Below are 22,146 nucleotides of genomic sequence, written 5' to 3' on the forward strand. Positions count from 1 at the left end.
GGGCGAGCTCAGTGTTATGATACAGCTAGCGAAACCATTGCCGGTACATCCGCCAAGAAAACACCAAAACTCCACAACATAAGGCCGTGGTTCAATTGTGACATCGTGTAATAGGATTATCCCACGCACATGCACAACAAGTTACACGAATATTGAACTTTGTGGTTAGCATACAACGTGGTTTAGTTACAATCCTGCTACCGTGACACTGATGCGCCGCCATCTGATGTTTCAAATTCTTACATTTCACACCAGCCTGGCCAATATTTCCGAACCCCAAAGATCCCGTCAATTGTCAGAGGACTGGGCTTTGGTAGTACAAACCGCACAGTCCTACCAAATCACTGGCTCGTGCATGCAATACCGATCGATGCAAATTAGTCGATTTGAGTAAAAGTTAAGAGGAAATGCTGGGATCCTGCAACCAGCATTGTTAATAGAGCAGAGCGGGATCCTTACGAAGTCAAGACCCCACATTGCGCGATCGCGAGATATGTATGCGCTTACCACTGACACGCAGCTACTAGTTTAACCTTATTTATGGCATATTGTGAGGAGAGTATGTCATGATACCACAGAGTCCCCTGCTAGTAGAACGCTAAAAGGTATCACAAGCCATTTATAAGAAGGAGTAAAGAGGAAGGCTGCGCTTAGATATGCCTCATCGCAGTACCTCATGTACCATGTTCCATGAATTGCGGATCGTCCCCAACGGTGCCCGTTGTTTGTGCAAACCCACCTAGATAGATTTCACTTAGTTCGTGGGAAGTTACAATCCCGCGGGTGCTGCAGCAGGTAAAAGGGGTGGATGTTGGATAGCTTGTGCTGCATTCATGCTTCGGCTGAGTCAAGACTGATTGGCTAGCCAAACATGGCAATACACCCGGGCGATACCTCCATACGCTGTTTAATGTAGTTTGATGCATGATTGAACGGGTAATTTTGCCGTGATAAACATGTATGTGGCGCTCGGTGCCAGATTGAAGTAATTTTCTTCTCCGTTTCCCAAGGGAGAGACTTCGTCCGGTGAACATTGATCCGTACATAAATTGGAGCATTCGCCAAAGGACAACAAATAGAGATAATGACCTCAATTGTTTTCTGGCTTTCCTGCCTTCGGCATACCTTACTATTCGTCCAACTATGAACTTCGACCGACAGCAATGATCGCTATTTCATGCGGGAGTCAGATTGTGTCACCGGATTTGACCGCTGTCGATATATAGGTTAGAATCACATCCCAGTCACTACGCCGAAGACAAAAGAGCGTGTGAACAGATATGGAAACCCAAGCGTTCGAAAATTCAACCCGCCGTGAAGCGATTGCACTATTGGTTGTCACTTCAATATTTGGGCTTAACAGCATGTTTGGTCAAGTCTATCGCAGTGGCTGGGTCGATGCTGCCGTCGAAATTCTTACTTCTTCGGATCCGGAGGTCGCAGTTCTCCCTCATTCGAATACTCCCATTGTATTGAATTATACTGGATGGACTCCCCTGGACAAACTTATGGGTCTTGCGGCTATCATTTTCGCCAATGTTGTCGACGGATTCAGACCACAGCTCTCTCTGTACGCCTATCAGTTTGGTGGCCAGCTTGTTCCTGTCTTCGCCGTGATGATGATCGAAGGACTACGGGTTGGGAATAGGCATAACTGCTTTTATTAGTACGTTCGCCGAGGCAAATCCTACTTAATCTATTTTCTGGGCTGACAGGTGACACCAGTACCATTCTCTGGGGGTATGCGATGCAAATATTCGGCTACGCCACTGTGATGCCCCTGTACTGCGGGCTCCATCTGTTATCATCGCCAGTTGCTTTAAACAACCCGCAAGCTGTCAGGCCGCTCTACTTGGCACCGTTGTACTCGAAAGCCATCATTCCAGCGTTTGGCTTGGGCTATGGATTGCTCACGTTTCTGTTCGCATATCCGTTCGAATCTGGCAATACGCGCCAGTGGTTCTGCGCAATCTGGCAGGGATTCCCAACTTATGTTGTTGGCACCCAATATCTCCTGGCAGCGTTGACATCGTCTCCCAGAATCCGCAAACCAAAAAATCGACATGAGCGTCATTGTATCGAGGCACTGTCGCAGGCTTACAACTTTGCCTTCAATGTCGGGGCTGCTACTCAACTATTCACTCTTGCTGTAATTGGTCTCGCGAAAATCTCCCCGAGCGTGCTTCCTCATATATTTCGGAATCTCAGTTTCCGCAATGTCTTCAAGCCTGGCCCCTTTTTCTCCATGCAGCCCATGATATCAATGGCAGCTGAAATGCACAGCTTCTTATTATATGATCAATATTGTGGCTCGGTGGCTGCTATCATCTGGAGCTCAACGCTTTACATCTCGGCACACAGGACATCACTTACGAAATGGAAGGATTATGCACGTCTAGGTGGAAATATACTGCGGTGGAGTGCTATTGGTGGGCCAGGAGGTGCCATGGTACGACTGCTACAGCAACGCGACGAGAAGGTTTTATCCGGTATTGCTGCAGATGAAAGCACGAAGGAGAGATAATTGAACAGGTACTCAGAGATTTGAGTTTGTTTTGTACAAAAATGTCCGATTAACAGACACACTTGCCTGCTCTATGACAGACAGACGATGATGATACACGAATTGAAGCCAAAAGAATTGAGCCAAAAACAGTTAACGTAGTCCACAAGCGAACGGGTCACCCAACCGAACGGGTCACGCCAACTAGCAAAACATGGAATTCAACACGATTTCGCAACCACAACGATTTGATCCAGCGCTATTTCCACGCATTTCCTGCTGTACTTGCTGCGCAACGTCCTTTTGATCTTGAAGATCTTGTACGTCTTGTGAATTAAGTGATCCTCCAAGCCGTACTCGTGTTTTTTTGGCCCTGCGCCGCTTGCTAATTAGAGCATTTGCCTCTCGAAGTTCGGCGACCTCAGCTTGGAGTAAAGCCATCTTATGCATAATACTCCGCGCTCCTTTCGAAAACTGATCGATAGCATCGTAAATTGACGTCGGGGAGCTATTCTGATGCCTAGCAATTCGAGATTTAATAAATTCGGATTGCGAAGTAGCCTCGGTTGGGTTGTTTGGCGTCCGAGAAGCCTAAGGAAGGGTTTCCCGCGTAGGGGGCCGGGAGGACGTTGGAGTCTGTAATTTCACATCCAGCTTCTCAATAACAATATCTGGGCTTAAAGGCACAAGCCCAGCCCCTTGAAAGCCTGCAAGAATATTGCTTTGGGTCATGCTCTTCTTGAACGCGTCGCAAAATGCCGGAAGAAAGTCCTCCTTTGTGATATGCGAGTCGCGTAGCAGTCGGTTTGCCATATCTTCAACAGCACTTAGCCGGGGAGGAAATGCTTGCAAATCTAGCTCAATTATCCTTTGAATAATCGTATTTTCTTCTAGTTTTGTTAAATTCCGACCGTTGGCTTCGATATTGCGACGTGATTGACGTTTTTGAAGACGCGCCTGGAGAGTAGTATTCGAGACTTTGTAGATTGTTGCAGCACGTCGGATACTAAGTGTTGAGTCATTTCTGATAGCCTTAGTTGCAAGGAGTAATTGAGATTCTTTTTGAGCAGAATCCATCGAGAATTAGTTGCGTGGTAAAGTTAGGAAGTTTAGTTCTATTTTTTGCTATGGGCGTGACCCGTTCGGTTGGGTGACCCGTTCGCTTGTGGACTGCGTTAACCAGAGAAATATCATTGCGAAAAGGAAAACAGATAAAGCATAAGTCAGTCATGGTCGTAGTAACGCAGAACTGATGGAATCCGCATCACATAAAAACCAATCCTCCACCGCAAATGATGAGAACTGATCATATCCAACGCAAACTTACCGAGGCTTATTTGAAATAATTTTCAGCAATCCGAAATGCACAGAAAGCCCATGACTACGAGAGAGATTGAAGCGGTATTTGGTATGGGTACTGTCGCCATCCCCCGGGGAATGTGTTCGTAGCAGCCGGCATCAGTCCTGAATAGTTTTATGTGGCAGAATTCGTGTTGGAACGCTACCAAACTCAACAGAAGGAAGCAAAGAATCAATCCACCAATTCTGCAACGAACCCAGAGAAGAGATGACCACGCGACATTCGATATCTCGTAAAAGGCCGAGCAACCGAAGATCTCGATAAAGGCACACGAGGAAAGAGCGTCATGGACTCTTTGCTCTGATATTATCTCGAAATGGGGTTGAACGCGTTGTCGCAACTTCAGAGGAATGGGAAAGGCACCGTTTCACTCCTCATGTGGCCAAAAACGCGGGTTCTTACTGCAAACCTTTCGACTGAAAAAAGACAGACTTTGCAATTTTGATTCATATACTAACATTATTAGAGAGGCTAAGCGGAAAACTTCGTCAAGTTACAGATATAAGAAGTATAACGAGAAGAAGTAGCCGAAGTACTTTTATCACTGTGGTTTTAACTTGACTTTTTAGTCAAGATGGTCCGCTGTTTAAGTAAAGACGATTTCCATCTGTAACATAGTTACGCCAATATTACGTGTATAATAGCCTAATATATTAACCATTTGCTGCGAATTCCCTAAATTGTAATGAATAGCGTGCTTTTAGAATATCTAACGCGTGATTCAAACTGGAAGCTATACTACCATTCTCGACTCCTAATTAGAGATTGTAAAAAACGGACACGTTACCCGTGTTAAGGCCAATATTATGCCTTCGATTGGCAAAATATAGTGTTCATCCTTGGTGTACTTGAAATCTTATAGCATGGTATAATTACAAAGAAGCTTGCCATGGTTGCCGGATAGCCGGAATAGGGGGGTTATCCAGTAAGCTGTAAACATTCCGCGACAAGGTAATTTATTTAAGATGCTGGGATTTGGTTCCTGCCTCACGTGCTGATTATTGCCAGATGGAGCCAGCCTGAGAGTTGTACAGCCCTGGGTGTTTCCGTATTTCCGTATTTCCGAAAGGCACAAGAGATAAAAGCAGCGCATGGATCATTATGCACGAGCAGGAACTAGCGGAGTCGGCGTAGGTCTAGAGTCCCTCACTTGCATGTTGAAACTCATTTAGCCAAGCTAGTGACGGACGGGAGGGTTAGGCAGACGGGGATCTATTACCCTCCATGTGAGTGAGCCTATTTTCTATCTGCACACTTCGGATGGAAATAATAAATCAATTCATCTAGAAGTAGGTAGTAACCTGATTAGAATCGGAACGTCAAGAGCCATACCGTCATCTTGCAGATACATCGACGCGATAGGTAATCTAACGACTCTTTTCACGAAAGGAACTGCTGCACATCCAACAAAGAAAATATTTGAACCTGCAGAAGTGTATATGCATGATGCGAACTTAATATAGCTACTCAGCTATTGTCTATATCGCATGTAGGTGAGTCGGCATTTGCGCAAACCTGCCACGAGCTGTACGAATCTAGTAACTCATATAAAACAGCACTTACAGTCTACTTATTGAGAATCATGTAAATTTATGTACTGAAAATTCTGTCGATATATTTACATGATGGTTAGAATCCTGCTCATATCGGTTGGATTCATCCTCTCCCGAGCCCTCGAGGTGGCCTGCGGACCAATTGATACGACCGAACTCACCAACATAGATGTCGCGGGATTTCCTCCTATTGTATTTGCAGAACCCTATGTCGCTGGGGTCGATGACAGACCAGGATGTAGAGAGGTTCCCGGCAGCGATAAGTGGCCAAGCGAACAGGTCTGGGATGCCTTCAACGAGACGCTCGGTGGCGTCCTGCTGAAGCCGCCTCCGGCAGGGGCATTCTGCTACGAGGGTCCGTATTATAGCGCAGACTTATGCGCTTTTCTTCAATTCAACGCCACATTCACGAGTTTCTGGCTGGATGATCCAGTAGATGTGTTGACCCGGTGGCCGACGGGCAGCACTTGTCTTCCGACGTTGAATCCCCAGGGGAATTGCACTCAGGGGGGATTGCCGACGTATGTGGTCAATGCCACCAGTGTCAAACATGTTCAGGCGGCAGTTAACTTTGCGAGGAATCAGAATATCAGACTCGTCATCAAGTAAGTGCATAATCGTATTGATGTCGTCATGAATCAGGAAGCCTGACTCTGGTCAATCAGAAACACAGGCCATGATTTCGGCGGCCGATCGACCGGTGCGTCATCACTTAGCATATGGACCCATTACCTAAAGGGTCTCGAATTCATCCCCAAATACAGCATCGCAAATTACACTGGACCGGCGATTCACTACGGCGCTGGGATACAATCGTGGGAGCTTAATAACGCCATGGTACAATATAACGTCACTCTTCTCGCTCCAGCCGTCAACACAGTCGGAGCAGGAGGCGGATGGCTAGCCGCAGGCGGCCACACGACTGTAACGTCTACCTTTGGACTCGGATCCGACCAAGTGCTCTCATTGCAAGTTGTCACAGCTAATGGACGTCTCGTGACGGTCGACCAAACAAGAAACGAGGATCTCTTCTTTGCTCTACGCGGAGGCGGCGGCGCCACATATGGCGTAGTTGTGTCTGTGATAGCCAAAGCTCACCCTCGAGTGAACACCACAGGAACATCACTAAACCTGTCTTACGACCCGCTTATCCCGCCCACGAACGCCACCTCCAACAGCACGTTTCAGTCCAACTACTACGTAAAAGACGTCGAGACCTTCTGGGCAGCTGCAAACGCATACTACACTTTCGCACGGAACATCACCAAAGCCGGAGGACTGGGGTTTACTTACATCTACCCACTACCCAATAACAGCCTCTCCCTAATCGCAACCAACACCTTGGTGAACAAGAGCCCGGACGAATTTTTCACTTTCATGCAACCACTCTACGACGACCTCCACGCCGCTGGGGTCAATGTCCCAAATACCAAACCCCTTTTCTCCTCCCCCTACGGGACCACCAGCAACGGCGGCGGCAGCAGCCCCAACAACCGGCGATATAGCTCCCGGCTAATCCCATCTACACACTGGGATGACGCTAAATTATTTTCCCAAGTCATGTCTGCGATCCGCACTTCCGTTACTGACGGGTATATCTTCCACGGCACCATACACGCGCCTACCTACTCCGCGGCAGGTTACCCGGGTGAAGAAAGCGCGGTCAACCCGGCCTGGCGCAACGCAAGCATGCACGCCATGCTGTTCTACAAGGATTTTATCGGGGTGCAGACGGCCGCTGAAGCAGCTGCCAGCCAGGTCGATATGAATGCGCATATAGAATTGCTCAGAGAGTTGACGCCTGGCTCGGGGGCGTATATGAATGAAGCAGATCCGGCGGAGCCAGACTGGCAGGGGAGCTTTTTTGGGTACAATTATCCGAGGCTTTTGGACATTAAGTTGAGTAGGGATCCGTGGGGGGTGTTTTGGGCACCAACCACGGTGGGCAGTGATAGGTGGGTTTTGAAGACGAAAGATGGGTTTCCGTTTTCTGAGGATGGGAGGCTGTGTCGGGCTTGAAGGTTTGGAGGCAACTAGTATTTTTCATTTTTCTTACGGAAGAATGAGATATAATACATATATGGGCAACAATATCGAATTTTCTTAGGCTTCAGACAAGCTGCTTGTTTATACTATTAATAGAATATGTACTGTCGGCGGGTATCCCTAGTTTCAAATTGGACTCGTATATCTAATTGATAATATCGAGGTCACTTATCCTTTTTCAATGCTTAATGGTGTTCTAAGTTATAAATAAATATTTTAATTGGATGACTTTGAAAACAACAGATACTTGTACAAGGTTTCAAAGTAAAATGTAGCTAAGGTCTGGAGATCTAGTATTGTTTTCCTGGAATTCAAGACAATTCAGTAGCCTTAATTTAACTCATCTGTCCCCGCAGGTCCTATTTGTACCCTATCCAAGTCAATCCCTACTAGCACCACCTGCCGTTCAGTGGCATGAAGCTCGCTGCCAAAACCTATACCCACATAAAAACCCCACATACACCACTTGAAGCTTGTAAAATCGACCAGTCTGGATGGCTGACACTTTTGGGAGTTCCTGCATATGCCGTATGTACAACGCATAATACTTTGGCTAATTACAAATGCTACTTATATGACCAATCAACAGGTAGTACCACATGTTCTGCAATCAATGCAGATCAACCACACTGGCCGGCAAATGCTAGATTCTGTAGCGAGAGAGAGTCCAATTGAATCTCCATCCTCAGACCGGTGGCTAATTCTCCTAATTCTATGGATGCGGGGTGTCGGACATTAAATTTCGTGCGAGACAATAACATTCCCTGAGCATTGCGAATTAAGCAGAATCTTCTGTTATCTTTCGTCACGTAGCACATAATTAGGTTAGTTTAGGAATGTTTTCTCGTTCACCATGGAGGTACTACGCATGATAGTCTACGAAAATCTCTCTTCATGCATCTTCGTCTCCCTACTATTCGCCGGTATGCTCACATGGCCGCATCTCGTCGACGAAATCAAACTGCGGAGGTATCCCCTCGTCGGAAAGGAACGCAGCCGCGCGGAAAGAGTCAAGACATACATTTTGTCAGCATACTCTGCTTACGAGGAGGGTCGTCGAGAATACGAGGACAAGTTCCATCGCATGACCACAATCGACGGTATGATGCTCGACTTCGGTTTCATTGGGATAGGGGATATACTTACGGTTACGTATAGGAGACCATGTCATCGTACCGAATAAATACCTGGACGAGTTACGGCAACGTCCTGATTCTGAAATCGACTCCCAACACCCCTTTAATAGAGTAGAATATGATCAAATACTCTTGAATCAATAGCTCAATTCTGACAATTTGCAGATCTTCGAAAACCAGTACACCGGCGTGTTCCCCACTAGGTCTAACACCGAGCTTGTCAACCAGGTCGTCAAGGCGGAACTCACTCGTTCTTTGGGTACCATTCCAACTACCAAGTACTTAGCTATGATTTAAACCCTTCTAACAATGACCTCAGCCCGAATCAACCCCCGCCTCTCAACAGAAGTCGAGAGAACCGTCCGAGAAGAACTCCCGCCGTGCGACGATTGGACCGGCGTCAACGTGAGCAACGCCCTAATGCAAATCGTCGCCATTGTATCAGGTCACATATTTCTCGGCCCGGAACTATGCCGCAGTCCTGACTATCTCCGCTCCGCCGTCGACTATACCGTGTACATCGCCACAGCGGCCAACCTACTAAAATCGTGGCCAAGCTGGATGAGAGGCATCATTTTCCTCATTCGACCTGAATTCAGGAGGCTGCGCCAGCTGCGGCGGGATATGAAGCTTTTCCTCAAGCCGCTTATTGAGGAAAGAAGGACAAAGATCCGGAACGGGGAACAGTTATCTGATGACATGCTTTCGTGGATGTTGGTCAAAACCGAGGCCAAGGGAATGAGGGATTTAACGCATTTGACTAATATGCAGTTGTTACTGACTATGGCAGCTATTCATACGACGACGTTTACTGCCGCGCGGATGTAAGTTGGACTTGTGTGTTGGACATGGAATTTTACGTCTGCTGAGTCCTCGACCAACTAATTCCCCATGTCTAGTCTATACGATCTAGCTGCACATCCCGAGACAGTCAAGGACCTACGACACGAGATCCGAACCGTGCTAGATCAGAACGACGGCGTCATGACGACAAAGGCGCTGTTTGATCTGAAGCTCATGGACAGCGTTATGCGTGAGTCGCAGCGACTGAATCCAGCATTCTCAGGTTCGCCAAATCTGTGTACTCATGTTTAAATGAAAAAATTGGATGGACACACTTCATTCTAACAGATATGAAGATGGATTCCGCCGGTACACATTTAAGCGCATCATGCTGAAAGACGGGACGTGCATACCAGCCAATTGCTTCATAGAAGCTGCCAACGGACCTGTGCTGCGCGACGCGGCCTTTTATCCAGATCCAGACGTACGCGAAATACCCCTGAAAACTCCACACATCCCCTCCCTTGCCCAATTCATACTCGCGTTTCATCTTGTTAACACCGCCCTCTCAGAAATTCCTCCCCACCCGCTTCCTCAGTCTCCGCACCAATCCCACGACGCCCGACCCCATCGGATACAAGAACAGGGAGCAGTATCAATTCGTCAGCGTGACGAAAGAAAACATGAGTTTCGGCTTTGGACGACACGCGTGTCCGGGTAGGTTCTTCGCAGCCAACGAGATCAAGCTGATCCTTGCGCGGATGCTGCTCGAGTACGATGTGCGGATGCCTGACGGCGTAGAGGGACCGTATGAGAATTTTCATTTTGGGGCGGTGAATGGGGTTGATGGGACGAAGGAGATAATGATGCGGACAGTGAAGAGATAGAGCGTTCAGATATTTGGTCGTGTTTACCATGGTCATACAACTGAAATCCAGGGGCTGTGACAATTCAATCATGAGAAATTACTTGTTGTTTATCATTAAGCATCGTTATACCATCACGATCCTTGTGAGATATGATAATCCAATATTGAATCCATTCGGGAGCAGCGTCTGAAAAACTCTCTCCGGATCGTACTTCCGCGAGATGCTAAGTAAATTCGTCCTATTCTCAGCCCCGTACTCAAAGTAGATCTCCTGGAATCCATCGGCATCGCCCATGTGGTTGAACTCATCGCAAATACCCGCAGCCGGGGTAGCCCGTTGATGGCTGCAGTAGTGTTCTGCACCCAAGCCATAATTGCATCGTCGTACTCGCTTCTGATCCACTCGACCACCTCAGCCCAGGGCAGATAAGTACACTTGGACTCCGTATCAATTCCAAGAGCATCGGGCTGGATAACTCAGATTTGGGAGTCATACGGAAGTAATGGGTTGCCAGCCGATGCTGACCAAACTCAAGTAGGTAAAGTGAACTAGTTTTCCCATTGCCGATGTTTCCGTTGTAGCATATTAAATAGAGATAGAAGATTAGGGTCAGAGTTGTGTTGACTATAGGGGGTTTCGCGTGTGTGTTAGCATTATTTGGCTACAGTCGCTGTACACATTACTATCGGATTTGGATCTTACTGGTATTTCCATTCTCCTCCCCCATCTCGGAACTCGCAGCTAAAACCAATCAGTCAACAAAGCAACCAGCCTCGCGTGGTCCATCCTTGAGCTCAACATCTCCATCATCTAGGGCTCCATTTCCGTCCTGAAGTCTTTCGTGTAATGATACTTCTCGCACGTCTTAATTCAACAGGCCACGGCCCCAGCCGCTCCAAAGCCATCTAGCTTGACTCGTCTCATGGCCTTGCTGGTACCAGGAGATGCAACCATGCAGGTCCAAGTAACCAGTTCCATAAGAGCAACAATGGTAGTAAATGGGGGCGCGACAATGGAGACCATGAGCGAAGAATTCATCTTGGAGATGATGTAGTACTGGTTTGATTTTGTGGAATTGAGAGCTTGGAGGTGTGAGGGTGAGATGACGTAGGCCCACAGAGGCGTGGCGGTATTTTCATTGATTGAGCATGATGGGTGCGCAGAACATATGACTTTAAGCGAGTAACCGTAATAGAAAGGATGTCCCGTTCGCAGCAGAGGTATGCTAGACCGAGACATTCTTCCAGTGCAGCTAAGGTAGGATGGCGTAATGACAGAGGAAACACGATTTCTCAAGTACAGGTTATTCCAAACGAATGCGATATATGTGATAAAGCTGTCATGAAGTTGTCACAGATGTTTATTACGATGAACTAGACTAGCGTGATAGTTTACTCAACAGGTTATTCCATACACCAATATCCGCTCCACCCAATCCACTTTCTTACTCTAGGCCCGTGCCTTTCGTAACTTGACCACTGCACATAACAAATAGCGTCAATTTGCTCTAACGCAAGTACCTCTGAATTAGTCACTCTATTATACGTCTTTCTCCATGTCATTCCTTTAGTAATCGGCATAGTCTTCCGTCATCTGTTATACAAGTTAGCTATCCGACTGAGTCTCCAATAGTGAACAGTGAATCGCTTACCTCGGTGTCACTGGGGGCGTTTTCGTAGTCGTTATTATTGTTACTGTGCATGTTGGGAATTCCCGAAGGCACAGGAAGGCGAGGAATACCATCGAAATGGTTGCCATAGTCGTTGTCGCCGTGATCGTGCATCTTCGAAAGTCCCGGCAGAACAGGAAGGTGCCTGATACCATTAGCGGCATAGTTCAAAGCGGCCTGGACATCTTGGACCATGAAGCTTTCTTCTTGGGTCAGTTGCGGTTGATAGCGTGCCACCTGCTGCATGCATAGGGAGATGCTGTTGTAGGCGTCGAGAGTGCGAGTCAAAGCATCTGAGATATGATTTTGTATTGATATCTCGGGAGTGGCCATATCTTGCTGCTGTGGTTTCTTGGCTAGTCGTCCGGCCACTCGTGGCTGCTGGATTGAGAATTGTTGCTCCAATTCCGCGTGCCTAGCTGCTTCTTGATTTTTTCTGTCGATACGATGGAGAAGATCACGCATCGTCGAGAACTGAATTGCTGGCTTTGGAGGCGAGAGACCTTGCCCCTCTGACTGCTGGAATGGCGTTTGTTCGCTGCATGGGGTAGCCAGCTGTCCTCTTACTTGTGCCTGATTCATAGCTGGGTGCTCTTCATATCCTGTATGACTTGCCGATTGTTGATTTAGGATGCTGGCATAACGGGGAAAATAATCTGTCTCCGAGCGCTGCATTGCGTGCTGGAAAGGTCCGAGTGGGGTGGGAAGCTGCGGCTGTGTGTGCTGGCTAGGTGTTTGTTGGTTCAGGGTTGCTGGTTGCAAGTCCAACTGCGTCTGGTGGGGAGCTTCTGGTTGCTCGCCAAAGCGTTTCTGCTTCTCTGGCTGATGATGTTGGGTGCTGAGGTGACGGATCAGAGTCTGTACCGACGAGAACTTTTCATGACCGTCACAACCAGGCCAGGGGCAGCACAGATTTTCATCATCAAAATGATATTTCTTCCAGTGGCCATGCATGGTCTTATTACGCGTGCGAATCGGCAACTGTGCACGGTCGGGGACCACATAGTTGCGCTCACAGCGACCATTTACGCCAATCAAACATACGACGCCGATGTCACATGCTCGCTCATGGACGATGCGCTCCCTGTGACCGACAGACCCATCTTTGAACCGCTTCCTGCAATACTTGCAGGTCACTGGTTCCATCTTCTGTCAGATCTCGCAAGTTGGGAAGGTAAGTTGAAGGCGATGAAAGAAGGTTACGTTCTTGGCGTTACGTTCTTGGTATCGCTCAACTCAACCAATTCAAGTTGCTCTTTGGTCAGTTGAAAGCCGTTGAGCAGTTCGCACGGACCACATAAAAGTTCTAGCGCTGCGCACGGTCCTCAGTATAGCACTTACAGACCGGAGATGAACCGGATACGTCTTCTAGGTGAGCAAAGCCGCCTCGCTCAGTTTAATACAACTGGGCGACAAAATGCAGCAGCCCTTATCTGGGTGGTTGTAACGATCTGGGCCCGTGGACTGCTGAGAACCTTTGGGTGACATACACTATGGAGGTTGTGGATGAGAATTCAATCGTCAGGGTTTGCCTATAATGCTATGGTCGACTTTGAAATGAAGGCGGCATTATGACAGGCCATCTATCTGGTTTTAGATGGAGTAACATGCTGGTATAGAGGAAGGATCCTGTTGATGGGGTTGATTGTAGGACACAAGGGCTCATTAAATTCCCTAAATGAGTATAGGTGCCTTGACTTCTCAGTTACGATAAGCTATCTTATACAAGGTATCAAGTACGTTCCTGCTGGCAATATAGGCAAAAGGGTTGTGTTGGTGATAATGGTGGGACTAACTTCCAGAGGCTGCAGATACGGAAGGGCTATCTATGGGCAGTTGGTCCAAGCGCTGCACCCAGCATACAGCCAGTGTGCCTAGGGCATGCACAATTTCAAGGAGCACCGAGACCGGCCTGTATGATACGGACTCATCAAACCGGAGCAATGATTTGCTAATATTACTTGTTTAACCTAAGCCGTACTGCACGTGTCTATAACACGATAAAGCCCCATCTCAAGCACCTAACCCTCGAGTGAACCCAACCAACCTCACCATCACCTTCCGTTAGGTTGACGATCAAATTCGTAAGCCAATGAACATTAGGTTAAGTAACCGGCTATCGGCTAGGTTGACTGTTGCTAAGGTGGTTGCGATAACTAGCCGGAAATGAGGTTATCGTTAACCTCGCCGGCGCTGTACTCTACTAGTATGCCAGCGGCTTCCGTAGCGGCCTCCTCTGTAGGCTCATCTGGGTCACTTAGCCAGTATGTTTGTATGGCCGTTTTAGCCGCTATAGCCCCTAACAGAGGGTCCCCTAGGCTTGCTAAGCCGGCCCTATGCTAACTTCGCAGTGTCTAGCATATACCTACGAGGTTGGCGTTAATGCTAGACCGCTTTGAAGTAATTATCCCATAGGTAAATTGAAATAATCGCTCGCATTCGGCAAATATAGCCTGTATTTTAAGGAAGTCAAATGCTATTAACGAGAGCCGTGGGTAGTTGAAACGGCGGCGATGCTGTCAGATAGGGCACCTGGTTCCTAGGTTCAGAAATAATATGGCACTAGAGAAGACTAGTGTCACTTAAAGTTCATAAGGCGAAAGGAACCCCTTTCCCAAAAGTAACACCAAAGTTACTGTCCACTTAGGGTTCAGACACCTGAACAATGTACCTACGACATGTTCTAAAGAATCTATAAAAGACAGAGCAACGGGGGTTCCAGAGCACAGAGAACAATACACCTCATTCATATACAATCTTACGCACTTCTGACTACCTAATCGATTGGACACACGTGATATTCGACAGATGCTAGTAGCTAATAGGGTTAAGGTGGTCTAGGCCTTGCTTATGGTCACTAGTACACTAAATAGCGTATTCATCGCCGTCGACTCTATAGTAGGGGCCTGCAGTAGGGCAGGAAGTCGATCAGCCCTTAGTGAAACCTACACGAATAACGGGAGCGATTACCGAATAATAGTGCCTTAGCCGATAAGTTAACAGTGCAGCCGAAGCAGCTACCGTGCCGGCGCTGTCCGTCGAAACCGAGCTGTCGGCCGAGCTATTCGACCGCTGTATCGTTATTTTCCGCATTGTCGAGCGTGAAGTAGCTAATTTTGCCCTGGATTCCGTAGAATTCGATGACTTCAAGCACCTGTCAGGTTACGGCCTGGACCGAAGGCGATAGTACAGAGTGAAGGGGAGAAATAGGCGTGTTCCCCTGGTGGTCACTTGATGATGGCAGGTAGGGGTGTCCACAGTAGTTCATTGATCTCTGCCCTCTCTATCTTCCTCCGTCTCGACTCCTTACTTATAGCCAGCCGAGGTTCTCTGTTGGATTCTGGATGTTTGCTTCCGCATGTCTGTGTTCCTCCGACTTCGGCCAATATCTTGGATAGCGGCTCCTTATCTGCAACCAAGCGATTCCCTATCCGCTGCAAACGGCTTCAACAGCTCTCATTCGCCACAAGCGGCTCTCTAGCCGCCACAAACGGCCTCCCGGCTCCTCATTCGCCACAAACGACTTCCTTCCTGGTGGAAGCCGGCCCGCCTCGGATGACACTTGTGGCTCTGACAGCACCTGAGCGCTGATTTCATGGCTGGTATGCCTCTTCTAGACTTTCAGCAGTCCGATGACCACCTTCAGCCGATTCATCGTATTTCTAAACGCTAGAGAACCGCCGAGATGCAGCGAACGTTTCTATAGGGCTGATAGGGGACTCTAGCACGTGCAAATTAGTAAAATATAGTGAGCCTTTAGCTTAGAAATGCACTTGGCAACCAAAATCTGGAGAATTGGTGGGTAAGGTTGGCTGGTTTACGTCAACCCTCGGCAACCAGGTTGAAGTGGTTGGATTGTCTCATGGCTCGGAAGCACCGGGTTTGATGTAGATGCTAACCTCAGATTTTCTATATTTTACCCCTATCCCATCTTTTCCTAGTCCCCAGTGTCACAAAGCAGCATGCCTATGTTCATTTGCAACTCCTTATGCGTTGGAGCGTCAATGCAGTGTATTTATAAGGTCTAATGCTCCTTTGATATATCCCCACCAATGCCACCATCAATACCCATCAGGATTCCACATCCCTACCGCTACCTGAAATCCTAAAACATAATACACAGCCCTCAGGACGGAATCCATCGCCCTGACCTCGACCGTTTTCAAATCCCTCAGCAATATATCTGAAACAACAAGATAATTCTTCCTCCAGCCCTCATGCCCGCGAACAGCAACTTCCGTGCTCGGGATATCGTACAGAAGTCTAAGCTTGTCGACTTTTCTGCCTCCGGACTTGAATGCGGACGGGCAGCGGCAGTAGTGAGGATCTCTATGGATAAATCGAGGCAAGGACTTCGGTAGTGGGTTGCTATTGGGATTGAGGATCTTCATGGTGCAGCCTGTTGAGGGATGCGTGATAAGGAGATTGCCTAGGGGGTCGTGGGTTAGGTGGGAGAGAAGGGGACTAGACATTTTGATTATGAGACGTACTTCTGGTGACCAGGTTCTGTATTCGATGTGGTTTTAGTTAAGAAAATACTCATAAGCCTGACTTAAAGCCAGGAGCTTGTCAAGGGAGGTGTCTTCTTTATGTTCCGTTTCCAGATTGCTTTGTGAAGTCTAGTTTCACCATGTAATAAAAAAACCAGATCTGTAATCAGGGCAATTGTGTTGAATTCTTTGTTTAAAGAATATGGCCCCTTTGATACTTAAATAAACAGAGAAACTTATGTGGCAGTATACCAGCATGCGTATATAACACAACTCAGCCATGCCCCATAAAATTCCCCTTCTCCTCCGCATCCATCCCCCTGAACTCAAAGTACCGATCCCACTCCGGATCCTCAATCCACCCCCGTGCAAGCTCCTTCTAAAACCCGATACTCGTCCTCCCCCGCAGGAGCGCCATTCGCGCTAACAGGATACGCGATCGTCAAACCTACGGTCACAATATAAAACGGTTACCGAAATGCATGCGGCCTCGCAAATCCAAAGTTCGCGTCGCAGGGCCGCGTAATACGGCCACTCCGCCTCGAAGTTGGACATAGGCCCGAAAATTTCCGGTCGTAGAAAAAGCGAGGCCTTGTCCCGGACAGGGGCAATGGCGGAGAGTGCTATGTGGAGGTTTTCTTGTGTGACGCGGTTGGTGATCTAGCGGATGTACCATGCTAATTTTGACACAGGAGCCGTGGAGATGACGTCTTCAGCTGTGATTTGCAGGACGGGACTTTACTTTGGGGTGCAAGATGGACACAACTTAAGTACCTGTGATTACCCTCCCCCCCCCCCCCCCCCCCAGCGACGGTGTCTCGATGGGTGAGAATACGTGAAGGAACCAATCCCAGGTCCCTGCTGGAGGTCATGTGTTGTATAATAATACACCCACCAAAACATCTGCAAAGGTTTTCAGCTATTGTCACAAAGCCGTTTCCTGTTCTGGCAGAGGTTATACGAATATATACATGGGTTTGCTGGCAAGCAACCCCAGAGATTCGTAAGAACCAAGAGCACAGGAAGTCTGCATCCTGTATATGATAGCGCTAACATTTAGAGTGGTCAATACAGAACGGTTCATAGCGCCGGGGTCAGCTGTAATGCAAGGTAAAGTTAGGCCAATATGCGAGTTCTAGCATTAAATTTATCCATGAGATCGAGGCGTGTTTTAAGTGGTTCTTCCTCAGAGGGGCTGTAGCATTCTATTATGACCTTGACATGAGGTTTTGTGGATCTAAGAGGCTCCAAAGCTAGCGAGTGAAAATTCCAAGGCCTATGTTGTTTCTTTGAGAGTAAAAGTAGTCAGCAGAGTGTGGAAATCAATATGGCCAAGGACCCGATTTGCCGATCAAAAGTTCCTTGCAGGAAAGGCCCGGTGATGGGGATGTTATCAAAAGGGCCTGATATCACATCTTATAACTACCAAAAATACCTCACTCTAATACGAGTCGGTCCCTCGTCTTTTGACGGTGATTTGGTTCAACACCTGACATGATCCAACAAACCCAGGCAGTCCAAGACGCGGAGCTTGATTATGAGGCGCAAGTACAGTGAATTAATTTGCAACAGAACCAATTATAGCTTGCACGTCTTAAAAAGTATGATGTGACCATGAGAAGATTTTCTTACCGTCCCAAGATGCAAGTTCAATGATGCTGTAGTATTAGGCCAACAGGAAAGTCACCAATGTTTGCTTCGCGGAATTTGCATATATTAAGTTCCGGGTCGCCTGTAGGTTGAAATGATGTCTTCATGGTGAAGCATAAAACCCGAGTTGTCAGACAAAACCAAGGAACAAACTAAAATAGCTGGATATGAAGTCTTCATCATCCAGTCCCATCATGGACTTGACCGCCACCATCAGTGACGCTGACTACCGCATGTTCTCCCGGGCTGGCTTCTGGTATTCCATTGTGACGGCCGCTTGGGCACTGTTGTTTCTGAAGCTGTATATCCGTCTCATCTTATTGAAATTGGCCTCTTACCAGTGGTACAAGTGGCCATGGTGGGCGATAATTCATACGTAACAAGTCTCAGACTGCCCTCTCACGGCTTGCACTTATGTACCCAGTCATAAATATTGGAAGTTGTATATCTGGCAATTTCACTTTCATCATTCTTTGGAATCCCATTGGGACAAAAGGTCAGATGCCAAGTGTGCTTCTATGGCCAGTTTGGTAGTCAGTGGGCTAGTCAGGACCGGTACGTTCGAATCCACAGTTGTCTCGCGTGTGTTGGCTGAAAGAAATTCTAGCGCTCGCCATCTTCGCAGAAGTTCTGCTGGAAATCCATCCTGTGCCGGTAACCTGGCGACTCCAGATGAGTCGCCGCACACGGCTGTCTGTTATAGGTATTCTGAGCTTGGGAATGCAATGTACATCCTACTTGCATTCGCTACATGACTGAAGAGTATGTCTTTTCTTGAGGGGCTGTCTGTTTTGGCATAGTTAAGGCAATATCCCAGCTTGTCTTTAGAAAAGGACAAGACATTGTAAGCCCTCAAACTTCTGTGCTCCATGGTGAAGAATGAATGCTCACTTCGACACCAATGGTAGGCAGAATGTACCGTTCGGAGGATTGCAAGCAATCCAAGTCAAAATTCAAATGAAAACACAGGTAATCATGCTTGTCTACCTGTAGTCTTCAAGTCCAAGTGGGTATGATCGCTGCCTGCGCTCCAGCCATGAAGTCATTCGTCGTTCGGGTACCCACCTTTCCACAACGAATAAGTATAGTGATGAACACCGAAAACTACCGAAGCTGACGGACACGAGGGCAATGATTATTAATGATGCTGTTGCTAGGAACGAGTTTGAGCCTCACAATAGACTTGCCCTAAGACAAACCAACAGCAACAAGGGATTGAAGACCAAATTTTCCACCTCGTCATTTTAAAAGCATGTGGGCAAGAGTAAGCGCAGTGAAAGCGAATACACTGCACAAGGGAGGTTGAAGGGCATTGTAAAGACAACGGAATTCACCGTGACATGTTTGATCGAATGACACTGTTTTGGGGGGACATGGTGCCTCCTTTCCCGCTTTTATCATAGTGAGCTAAGAGGTCATATCGATATAGCTACGGATTGATTCGTATATAGAGCTAGATTGGCTAGCCTTGGTTTACTCTAGACTGCAAAGAAGGTGACATCAATTGGTAAATATAGGAACGGACTTGCCTTGTGGTTTTGGTATATGCTCCGATTGCGCAATTTTGGAGGAATGAATTGTCAGGCTGTACCAGCCTTTGACCCGAAAGGGCTGTTCTTTCCGCTTCTGGCTAGAACAGCCGGTTCACAGGACCTTGGGCCCTATGCCCCAAATTCCCTGGTGTATCAGCCACTGTCATGCGCAGACGTGATTAACACTCTCAAAATATGCAAGAGGCCCATTTTCTGTATTTAATGCATTTATGGCCACTTCACTCTTTCTATTAGGTGAGTACAGAGCCACAGCAAGTCTATGCTTTGTTATGGCTTATAATAAGTCCGATATTAATGGCCACCCCGAAGCCGATGTTGCAATGCATGAACTTGAAGTCAATCCCTCACTCAGACACATTTACTCGGATCCGAACCTTGTCTATCCAATAGATTGATGAGGACCAGATTATCAGGCCTGTAGATTTCAGGCAGCTATTTTCCACCAAGAGAATGAGCGCATATAACCTGCACCGTCTGAGGGCGACTACGACGTCTACTTAAAAGCGGAGCAACGGTCAGAGAACCTACTTCACGTGCCGCAACAATTCGTCACTTACGCAAGCTCAGTTAAAACCAAACACATGCGCATCCGCATCTCCCGACTATTTCTGCTCACATCTCTCGTCCCTTGGACCATGGCAGACATAACGAATAGGATGTCTAGCTTCTCTTATGGGCCTAATGTACTCCAAACATACGATGTGTACATTCCTCAAGGAAAACAAGACGAAAACCCTTCGTGCGAGACGTATTGGCTCGTATATATACATGGAGGCTACTACCGCGACTTTTCCGTAAACTCCACCTCAGTCCAGCCCAGCATCGAAGTTCTTGAGAGCCGCAATATCACAGACTTCAACAACACAATTGAGAAGGTGGCCGGTGTGGCATCCCTGAACTACCGGCTCTCGGCTTTGCCAGGGGTGCAAGATCCCTCCACGACTCCAGAGAACAAACTCCAGACCGCAAGATGGCCCGACCACCTCAACGATGTTTTGGCTGCGCTCCGAGATCTAAACAGTCACTACCCCATCGATGGTCAATATGTGATTTCTGGACATTCAGTCGGTGCGCAGATGGCGTTTCTGGCTGCACTAAGGACTCTCAACGACACGACTATTCCAAAGCCGGTTGCAGTACTGGGAGTGAGCGGGATATACGACTTCCCGCAGATTCTTCGCACTAACCCGGAATATACTAATCTCACCTTGAATGCGATAAACGAGACGAACTTGGGCTCAGCTAGCCCAGCTGTATATCCCGGGGAATTGTATGAGAAGTTGGATCTGAAAGCAGTGGCTTTGCAGTGGCTTTGGCGCATAGTCACGATGATGGACTTGTGCCCTGGGATCAAGTGGAGAAGATGAACGCAACTATAAGTGCCATATCTGAACTTCAGAGGAAGTCAAAGGTTATTACGTTGCAGGGTGCTCATAACAGCATCTGGGGCGGTGGTATCCAGCTGTCAAAAGCTTTTGCAGAAACCATTGCCATGCTTTGAAGTAGAACAATATGCTGTAATCGAATTAGAATTATATACGTAGGACTTTAAACGGTACACCAGAGTGTCCATAAACTTGTTTTTGATATGCTTTGTCGGCACTGAACCAACTCTGTTCTATGGACTTAGGGTATTGAGCTGCATCAGAGAGGGGGTGTGGTAAGGTCACCAAGAAGCTGGTTTGGTCCAGTCGTGTCTGTACCATAGTCTCGCCCTCGTGCCTCTTCTTCTCTACGTGCTTGTTATTCCGCCATTTTCTGTTTACGGCTAGGAATACATGTTGACTCGCGCTCGGTGGCCGCCGTGACTGGTGAGAAGGATGATGGGAATGAAGATGGGAAGCAAGACGTGGTTGGGGTAGGTAGGCGATGTATCGTCTCATATTACATTGTGGTTTGACCGATTTGTTGCAATGCAGTGCACTTTGTCGATTTATAAGGGCTGCGGGTTCATGGCTGGAATGGATGCTGTTTGGGGACGTGGGAATAAATCGTCATAAGTGTAGCTGTAATAAGGCCAATGCCAAGAAGATGGATCGAGAATAACAACCAGTTCAATGAATATGACTCACATCAAGCAGTTTCACAACGAACAATTTGCAGGAGATATATCTCCAAGTAAGCACCAAAGTGTATTTAACCACACCCAACCAAGTCTATTGCGATGAACCTAAGTCTCTCGGAGAATCGCTGCTATACTGTATTTTTCAAACGTCATTACCCGAAGGCCATCTTACACTGCGCACCGCATTACTCATTTCGCTGCATAATCACGATTTTATTAAAAGCCCTTTATCCCTTTTTTCAAATACACGACACGAACGCAACAATGGCCTACCACAGCCTTGGTGGCGGACGTCCTATTCTGGATCATGCGGCGCGGTTGGCTTTTATTGGACAGCGTCATTCCCAGAGTCACCAACTTGACCTCATCACTGCACCTGATACAAGGTCTTCGGTTTAGTTGTTTTTGTTGTTGTCTTCATGGACTGTTTCTTCGCCCTTGTCCTCGCTCGGGCCAGTGATGAAATGGG

The 22,146-nt window shown here is 47.5% G+C and overlaps 6 protein-coding genes across 6 annotated transcripts; 5 read left to right on the forward strand and 1 right to left on the reverse strand.

The window, feature by feature from the left end:
• Positions 1-1,364: 1,364 nt before the first annotated feature.
• On the forward strand, positions 1,365-2,524 carry BCR38DRAFT_481605 (uncharacterized protein; the record flags this gene model as incomplete). The annotated part of the gene is made up of 2 exons (XM_040863395.1): positions 1,365-1,666; positions 1,726-2,524. 2 exons carry the CDS (start codon positions 1,365-1,367, stop codon positions 2,522-2,524), a joined length of 1,101 nt encoding a protein of 366 aa, XP_040720421.1.
• A 2,473-nt stretch (positions 2,525-4,997) lies between these two features.
• On the forward strand, positions 4,998-7,770 carry BCR38DRAFT_362324 (uncharacterized protein). Its single transcript, XM_040857183.1, has 3 exons — positions 4,998-5,356; positions 5,420-6,021; positions 6,082-7,770. Exons 2-3 carry the CDS (start codon positions 5,486-5,488, stop codon positions 7,433-7,435), a joined length of 1,890 nt encoding a protein of 629 aa, XP_040720422.1. The 5' UTR covers positions 4,998-5,356; positions 5,420-5,485; the 3' UTR covers positions 7,436-7,770.
• Positions 7,771-8,162: 392 nt separating this feature from the next.
• Positions 8,163-10,339, forward strand: BCR38DRAFT_422197 (ent-kaurene oxidase). The gene is made up of 7 exons (XM_040859494.1): positions 8,163-8,562; positions 8,621-8,709; positions 8,764-8,857; positions 8,918-9,422; positions 9,498-9,664; positions 9,738-9,865; positions 9,954-10,339. The coding sequence occupies exons 1-7, from the start codon at positions 8,316-8,318 to the stop codon at positions 10,266-10,268; spliced, it is 1,545 nt and encodes a 514-aa protein (XP_040720423.1). The 5' UTR covers positions 8,163-8,315; the 3' UTR covers positions 10,269-10,339.
• Positions 10,340-11,599: 1,260 nt separating this feature from the next.
• Positions 11,600-13,144, reverse strand: BCR38DRAFT_422200 (uncharacterized protein). The gene is made up of 2 exons (XM_040859495.1): positions 11,902-13,144; positions 11,600-11,843 (listed from the first exon to the last, which is right to left on the reverse strand). The coding sequence occupies exons 1-2, from the start codon at positions 13,063-13,065 to the stop codon at positions 11,817-11,819; spliced, it is 1,191 nt and encodes a 396-aa protein (XP_040720424.1). The 5' UTR covers positions 13,066-13,144; the 3' UTR covers positions 11,600-11,816.
• A 5,109-nt stretch (positions 13,145-18,253) lies between these two features.
• On the forward strand, positions 18,254-19,307 carry BCR38DRAFT_406078 (uncharacterized protein; the record flags this gene model as incomplete). Its single annotated transcript, XM_040858011.1, has 5 exons — positions 18,254-18,417; positions 18,484-18,614; positions 18,667-18,762; positions 18,860-18,903; positions 19,053-19,307. The coding sequence occupies 5 exons, from the start codon at positions 18,254-18,256 to the stop codon at positions 19,305-19,307; spliced, it is 690 nt and encodes a 229-aa protein (XP_040720425.1).
• A 492-nt stretch (positions 19,308-19,799) lies between these two features.
• BCR38DRAFT_422207 (Alpha/Beta hydrolase protein) lies at positions 19,800-21,183 on the forward strand. Its single transcript, XM_040859496.1, has 3 exons — positions 19,800-19,846; positions 19,922-20,126; positions 20,180-21,183. The coding sequence occupies exon 3, from the start codon at positions 20,194-20,196 to the stop codon at positions 20,977-20,979; it is 786 nt and encodes a 261-aa protein (XP_040720426.1). The 5' UTR covers positions 19,800-19,846; positions 19,922-20,126; positions 20,180-20,193; the 3' UTR covers positions 20,980-21,183.
• The last annotated feature ends 963 nt before the right edge of the window (positions 21,184-22,146 follow it).

Source organism: Pseudomassariella vexata (genome assembly GCF_002105095.1).
Source record: "Pseudomassariella vexata strain CBS 129021 chromosome Unknown BCR38scaffold_2, whole genome shotgun sequence".
Taxonomy (NCBI): Eukaryota; Fungi; Ascomycota; class Sordariomycetes; order Amphisphaeriales; family Pseudomassariaceae; genus Pseudomassariella; species Pseudomassariella vexata.

Coding starts and splice junctions, on each gene's coding strand:
- BCR38DRAFT_362324 (XM_040857183.1), top strand. CDS start 5,486: ATGATGGTTAGAATCCTGCTCATATCGGTTGGATTCATCCTCTCCCGA. Junction 6,022..6,081: donor AATATCAGACTCGTCATCAA/GTAAGTGCATAA, acceptor CTGGTCAATCAG/AAACACAGGCCATGATTTCG.
- BCR38DRAFT_422197 (XM_040859494.1), top strand. CDS start 8,316: ATGGAGGTACTACGCATGATAGTCTACGAAAATCTCTCTTCATGCATC. Junction 8,710..8,763: donor CCCAACACCCCTTTAATAGA/GTAGAATATGAT, acceptor GACAATTTGCAG/ATCTTCGAAAACCAGTACAC. Junction 8,858..8,917: donor GGAACTCACTCGTTCTTTGG/GTACCATTCCAA, acceptor CAATGACCTCAG/CCCGAATCAACCCCCGCCTC.
- BCR38DRAFT_422200 (XM_040859495.1), bottom strand. CDS start 13,065: ATGGAACCAGTGACCTGCAAGTATTGCAGGAAGCGGTTCAAAGATGGG. Junction 11,844..11,901: donor ACGCCCCCAGTGACACCGAG/GTAAGCGATTCA, acceptor CTTGTATAACAG/ATGACGGAAGACTATGCCGA.
- BCR38DRAFT_422207 (XM_040859496.1), top strand. CDS start 20,194: ATGCGCATCCGCATCTCCCGACTATTTCTGCTCACATCTCTCGTCCCT.